The sequence below is a fragment of the Chrysochloris asiatica genome, unplaced genomic scaffold (genome assembly GCF_000296735.1).
Source record: "Chrysochloris asiatica unplaced genomic scaffold, ChrAsi1.0 scaffold00007, whole genome shotgun sequence".
Taxonomy (NCBI): Eukaryota; Metazoa; Chordata; class Mammalia; order Afrosoricida; family Chrysochloridae; genus Chrysochloris; species Chrysochloris asiatica.
Window position 1 is genome coordinate 35,475,479 of NW_006408525.1, and position 7,206 is coordinate 35,482,684.

General features: G+C 48.5%; 1 protein-coding gene across 1 annotated transcript in view; it reads right to left on the minus strand.

Moving 5' to 3' along the window:
- Nucleotides 1-447: 447 nt before the first annotated feature.
- Nucleotides 448-7,206, minus strand: part of PECAM1 (platelet/endothelial cell adhesion molecule 1) — a 53,956-nt gene continuing 47,197 nt past the window's right edge. The window contains exon 15 of the mRNA XM_006833728.1: nt 448-602. Coding sequence (XP_006833791.1) covers nt 448-602 — 155 coding nt within the window. The remainder of the gene's footprint in view (nt 603-7,206) is intronic.

Consider the following 7,206-nt stretch of genomic DNA (forward strand, 5'->3'; position numbering starts at 1 on the left):
AGAGGAAGAGACTCGAGCTGGGTCCCAAAAGTCTGGTGAATTTTGACAAATAAGCTACCAAGAGGCTAGGAAGAGAAGATCAAGGAGGCAGAAGAGTGGAGCGGAAATACTGGAAAGTCTGCCTGTAGAGGAGAGAGGGACCCTGGACAACAGGGAGTCCTGAAGAGCAGGCAGCATCTAAGTCCACTCTCTGTGGACCACCCTCAGGGACCCTGCTGCTAGTGGAGAAGATGAGAGAGCCAATCAGGGTTTGGGGAGCTCAAGGCTGGGCTGTTGGTTTCCTGAGGGACTGGGTCTGAGGAGCCTCACAGAACAGGACGTAAAGTGGAGGGGCCCCAGCTGAGTCCTCTGCCAGGAGAAATCCAGCATTGGGGCCAAGGAAAGCCGTGCTGGTACGGAGCCTGGAGACCTGCCAGGCCAACAGCCAAGCTCGCCCGTACACTTCCTTCACTCCACCCGGAGGAGGGAGACGTGATTCTGTGTCCAGCCTTTCTCCAGGCCCCAGACCGAGGTCCTTTCCAGACACCTCCTCTTGCCCTCTCTGGGGCACTGCTGCAGGACCAGCCCCACAGACCGGAAGGGCCGGGCTGCCGTCTGCAGGGCTTTAGGGATTTTGAAGTAAAGGTTAACGTGCTCACATCTGAGGCCCAGACTTGCTGCCCTTAAACCAGAGGCCAGCTACCAGCCGTGAAATCATGCCACTTTGGCAAGAAGCTGCTCTGGACATTCTCAAAGGCCACTGTGCTTGCAGTCCCATGGAAATCTCCCCTCACCCAAAACCCCAGACCCATGGCCATCAGTCGATTCCTAATCATAACAACCTTATATAGACGAGAGGAGACCAACTGCCCCATCAGGTTTCCAAGGTTGTCATCTTTACTGAAGCAGAAAGCCACATACTTGTCTCAGGGAACACCTGGCAGGTTTGAATGGGTTCCATCACTGACTTCTTGGTTGGCAGCCGAGCACTTTAACCATGGTGCCACCAGGGATTCTTTGGTGGTGGTGGTGGTGTGCCATGGAGTCGGTTCCAACTGTATAGGGTTTCCAAGGCAGTAAATCTTTACGGGAGTGGAAAGTCTCATCTTTCTCCCGCGGAACAGCTGGTAGTTTCGAACTGCTGACCTTGAGGTTCACAGCCCAATTCATAACCACTACGCTACCAGAGCTCCTTAGGGCGTCTCTAGTTCTCCACTTAAGATGCAAGCTCTCTGGAGGGAGTGGAAGGGGAACAAATGGGTCCAAAGCCTTGGTTTTAAAATAATGAACTAACTGATATGTTGGTCTCTTGGTAGTACAAACGGCTAACATGCTCAGCTGGCCTCTAACTGAAAGGTTCGAGGTTTGAGTTCATCCAGCGATGTCTTGGAAGAAAGACCTGGCAAACTAATTCCAAAAACCCAGCCATAGAAAACCTTATGGAGTATGGTTCTACTTGGACACACGTGGGGCACCATGAATTGGAATTGACTTGATGACATCTGGTTTCTTGGTTTTGCAGCTTGTAAAGGACTTTCCACGTATAATACTCATTTTACCCTTAAGAAACCTTAACAGGTAGCACTGTGGTTGAGTCAGTTCTGACTCATAGCAATCCTGTGAAGGGTTTCCGAGGAGTGGCTGGTGGGTTTGAACTGCTAACCTCATGGTTAGCAGCCCAGTGCTTTTCCTACAGTGCCATGTCATTATTGTTGCTCCTGTTTCCCTGACTCATTTTACGGGTGGGGAAGCTTAAAAGGAGAAAATCATGATCATCTAAAAAGAGGCTAGGGAGTCGGAACTCATGCCCAAGTCGCCGGACCCCAAGTCTTGGGACCACAGCCAGCTATCCTGTGGTGGCCAGGAGGGAAGGAGGGGAGCTGTAACTGGGGATGGCCTTTCTCAGAAACGAGGCGCTCCAGGTCTGGAGACCCACATAGGTCCAGATTCACCCCTTTCAGTTCTACCTGGTCCTTTTCACATCATCTGTCTGTCTCAGCTACTAACACAATTTATAAACAAGGCAAAAATGAAGGAGGAAAAATGAAGTCAGAATGTACCATTGAAGCAAGTCAAACAATGCCAAATTAGTATTTGGCTAAGTGGCTATCTCATTGTTAAGATATTTCCTTCAATATGTTTTCAGAAGCAACGGCCATTTAACAAGCTAAACGATTGCCAGGTTTGATTTCAGGAAGGAAATCTCCTCCCATTTCCCTGCTGGGCAATTCAATTAATTTTCTCCTGACCCTCACCAACTGATTATGAGGGAAACTGTACCTGCTTCTTTTAGAAACAAAATCCATTTGCTTCAGGACTCAAACCCCTTTCCCAATGGCTGGGAACCCCTGTGTTCACCAAACAGCTTGATTATTTGGGGACAGGACTGGCTGTGGCCAGACTCTTGGGAGCGTCCGGAGAGCAGACTTCTGGGCTGGCAGGACTGCTGCTGGGAAAAGGGAAAGTTCTGTCTGGCCCGAAGCTCGGAGCCTTTGTCCAGAGAGCCCCTTTGGATGTGAGACAAAGTAAATATGTTGGCCACAGGGTGTTTACTGCCGAGTGGACCCACAGCCATGTGGGTTGTTGTTGTTGGTTGCTAAGTGCCGTCGAGTTGGTTCCGGATTATAGGGACCCTGTATAGGGTTTCTGGTAGTGTAGTGGTTACGAATCAGGCTGCGAACCTCAAGGTCAGCAGTTCGAAACTACCAGCTGTTCCGTGGGAGAAAGATGAGGCTTTCTGCTCCCGTAAAGATTTACAGCCTTGAAAATCCAGTACAGGGTCGCTATGAGTTGGAACCGACTCCATGGCACATAATCACCACCACCATAGGGTTTCTGAGGAGTGGCTGGTGAGTTTGAACCGCCGACCTTGCAATCCAGTGCTTTATTTCACAGCACCATGCCAGGACAGCCATGTATGTGGGGGGTTGTTGTTGTTAAGTGCTGTCGAGTCAGTTCTGACCCATAGTGACCCTGTATTGGGTTTCCGAGGAGCAGCTGGTGAGCTTGAACCACCAACCTTGCAGTTCAAACAGCTTTGCAAAGCCGTCTGGCGCATTAACCCACAGTGCCACACCAGAATGTATGTGGATTGTTGTTAGGTGCCATCGAGTCGGTACCGACCCATAGCGACTTTATGCACAGCAGAACAAAACACTGCCTGATCCTGGGCCAATCTCACTACTGTCGCCACGCTTGAGTCCATCGATGCTGCCACTTGGCTAATCCATCTGGTTGGGGATCTTCCTTTTTTTCTATGACCCTCCATTTTACCAAACATGATATCCTTCTCCAGTAACTGGTCCCTCTTGACAGTATGTGGGTAGGAGAACCAATTTCTCTCAGTTTCACTCTCCCATTCTCCATGATGGCTGATGATGTGACACTACTCTTTAGGGGTCGTCTGGAGAGCCCTGTTCTAGTCCCAGCTCTTCTACTAACTAGCCAGGGGACCCTAGCTGCTTTACAAACCAAGCCTTGGTTTCCCCATCTATAAACTGGGTTCCTTGGCCTCTGAGGTCACTCTCTGATTCCAGTAATCAGAGTCTAGGCTAGAAATAGATATTAAAAAAAAAAAAAAAAAGTTAAGAAGTCCAGGTGGCACTGTAGGATAAGCAACTGTTAACCTCAAAGTTGGTAGTTCAAACCCATCAGCTGCTCCATGGGAGAAAGATGAGACTTCCGGCTTCTATGAAGATTTACAGCCTCGGAAACTTTACACAGCATCAGAATCAACTGAACGCAGTGGGTGGGTTCTATAAGTTGGTATCTTTCTTACATAAAAAGAATATCCGTGGCTTCCTCTCCAGCAGACGCATAATGACTTCTGTTTGACAAGAATTCAGCAAAACAAAGGCAGCCAAGGGAAGGGCCCCCTTGGAAAGGCTATGAGAAATCTCCTAGAAAGCTTCGCCCAGACCCTAAAGAACCTGTTTAAGAGGCAAATTCTTCATTTCTGAAGATAATAGCTGTTGAGTTAACTCCTGCATTGCTGGGAAGCTCACAAAAAGGTTAGAAGTAGGAAGACTGGGGGGCAGGGGGGTGGCATTGCAGTGTGTGTGTGTGTGTGTTGGGCGGGGGGGTCTTTGCAAATTTTCAATTTGGAGCCAGGGATGTAAACTTGGGCCTCTGTGTTTCTCTCAAACCGTCTCACCCTCAGTAGCAGCTTCCTAAATTCTCTACATTCTACAGAATTAAACCTCTAATGTAGCCCCTAAGGTCTTTCAGGTTCGAGCCTTCATGAAGTCTTTCCCCTATCACTTGTCACCTGTACCCTCCAGGTACTCACAACCCCCACCCTATCCTTGTAGGCCTTTGCTCCTGCTGACAGCCAGGATGGAAGAATTCAGTCTTTATGGCCAAGTCAATGATAGCTTTCTAGCCCGGATGGGATGAAACAGGCGTCTATGTGCTTCCTATGTTCCTGCAGCAGGGGTCGCCCTGTCACCTCCTTTACAGCCAGTCACCATGCATCTGACTCCCTCACACTGTTCACTCCTGGGCCCAAGGCATCTGCAACAAGCCAGGTCTGGACTGGTTCACATTGTTTTTCGGTGCCATTAAGTCAGTTCTGATTCAGCAACCTTGTATGGGGTTTCTGAGGCTGTAAATCTTTACAAGACCAGAAAGTCTCGTCTTTCTCCTGTGGAGCGGATGGTGGGCTAGAACCATTGATCTGGTGGTTAATAGCCCAGTGCTTATCCTACAGAGCCACAGAGCTCCAGGCCAGACTAGTCTCTTATTTATTTCTTACAAAAACCAGATGAGGGAGTTTTCTTATCCTCAACTGACAGATGAGAAAACTGAGGCCTCCTCCCACATAGCACCTGAGGTATGATGGGGACTCCACACAAGGTTGCTGGATTGAAAAGAGCTAGTTGTTGAAGGTCCACTCAGCCTAGAAAGCCCTGGCCCTCAGCCTGCCTCACTTCCAAAGCTGGGATAAAGTGATACATTGCTTATTTGAAGCTAAGAGCCCGGGAGTCCCAATCCCATAGGGATATCTCTAGGGTCTCCCTTTGTATGTGGCCTGGAAATCCCAATGGAAAAAGAGAAGATTTGAAATATGCACCGGCCCCAAAAACCTGGCCAGGCTGACACCCAAGCATCCTCCCACCTAGGCTGGTCAGAGGATCCCAGGGCTTTGTGTTAAGTAATGGGGATGCAGAACCTGGATGAGTTTGGAAGCAGTTCACTGTTCCATGGACTATTTAAAATATTACAGTCTATGGAATGAGTACTTACTGAGTATCTGTTTTCCATGAAATCTGTAAAAGAAAGGATACCATGGTGGTGAGCAAAGCAAAGGACACAGGTTAGTTATCCTCACCCACATCTCAGGGACTAGGGGGTCCAGGAAGAGGGTGCAAAGGTGGAAGGAGACATGAGGAGCCTGCAGCTCACAAGATGCTCAGCGTGATGGCTCCACCTGACAAGCACATGAAGTCTCCCGAAACTAACTTGACATTTTTAACCATTTTTTAAAGTAATTGTAGTACTTTATTTGCTCTGCACCAATTTCCCCCATATCAGAGGCATTTTATAACAGTAGATGTACCACTGTTTACTTAACCATTTCCTTACTTTAAAAACACAGGTTCTTTGCCCTGAGATGATCTTTCAGTCATAAACCAAATATTTACCCCAAACTCTCCTTAAAGTCAAACAATAGTTTAGCTTAACTAGTTAAAAAAAAAAAAAGGCCAGTCTTGAGCATGATGTGCTTTTAAGAACTCTCTATCTGGGATCTAGCTTGCAGCAGCAACTCATAGCCACAAAATAACTATCATAAAGAATGTATATGTAGTTTCTTTCTAAGATTTTGCTATTTTAAACAATGCTGCCAGTACTATTTTGTGTATTTGTTCCCAAGAGTGGGGTCACCAGGGTACATGTGGCTAAATGCTCTCTGGCTGCCATAGCCTTCCCCCCAGAAACCTCATCTGCACATGCATGTGGGCGGCACTGGCTGGACATGTGAGGATGACCCCAGCCAGTGTCTGAAGATGAGAATGGTGCTCATAATGGTCAGTGTGGACAGAAAGCAGGACCTTGAGGGTGAATGGGGCCTGCCTGCCTTGTGAGAGATGGTCTCCACTCAAGGAGAGAGGGGTGTGGTTTACCCTTTTGGATAAGAGGCCTTCAGCTCCAACCTGTGCCCGAGTTTCTGAATGGTCAATGGCTGAGATTCCCCAGACAACCCATCTACACACACAGACCTGAAGGCAGCAGAGGTCCCGAGACCTCATGGGCTGCCTGGGGGAGGCTTGAGGAGGCACTGAGGTGGTTGCTGTTCTAGAAGGTGGTGGAAGTAATGGCAGGAGGGCCATAACTCTGCCCTAAACCCTTTGTCTTACCTGAGGGAGACTCTTCAAGGAGCCCTGATTTATACTCCTCCTGGGGTGGCATGATGGGACTGCAAAGTCAGCTTAAACAGCAAGGTCAGCAGTTCAAGCTCATCAGTCGCTCCTTGAAAACCCTATACAGGGTCATTATGAGTCACAACTGACTCATTGGCCCTTAACAACAACTCCTCCCCACAACTCTAACCCAGTCTCGTCTGGATCTTGGTCATTTGTCACAGAGGTCACAACCCTTGTCGTTTTTTTGTCTTATTTTAAAATATCCTGTTTCAGAAGTCCACCTTCCCCTCAGGCCCTGTCTTATCAAGCCCATTGTGCCTTCTCTCCAGAGGGAACAGGGCCAGAAGTTCCTTAGGGGCCCCTCTTCTGTCCGGGCTCAGGCGTGGGCGCCAATGGCCAAATGGATGAATCAGCTGGCCACAAAGGCAAGCCATTGTGTAAACTTCCACATATTGAGTAAAGACCCCGAGGACCCCATGCTTCCCACTCCCCAAAGCACTAGGGGCTCTGGAACCAGACACAAGCAATCTCCAAGCAGTGCTTCCTAAAGTAATTTGAACATAGAATACGAAGAACTCAAGTGTGCTGACAAATCTAACAGACACTAAATCTATGCATACTTGGATTAAAGGAACCAACAAAAACACATTCATGGTCTTTGTTCATCTTTGAAAACCACAAAGACAGACTCTGGTGGGTTGCATGCATTTGTTTCAGTTGCTTTTTACCATCTGTGTGCTGATGTGGGAAACACTGCGTTAGTGGGCAGGGTTGGCTATGCCCGTGGGCCGGGCCTGCTCTGGGCCTTGCAGGATGGTTGTGGAGTAACCCTTTAGCACGTTGCTCCTTATTCTTTCCCTGCCCC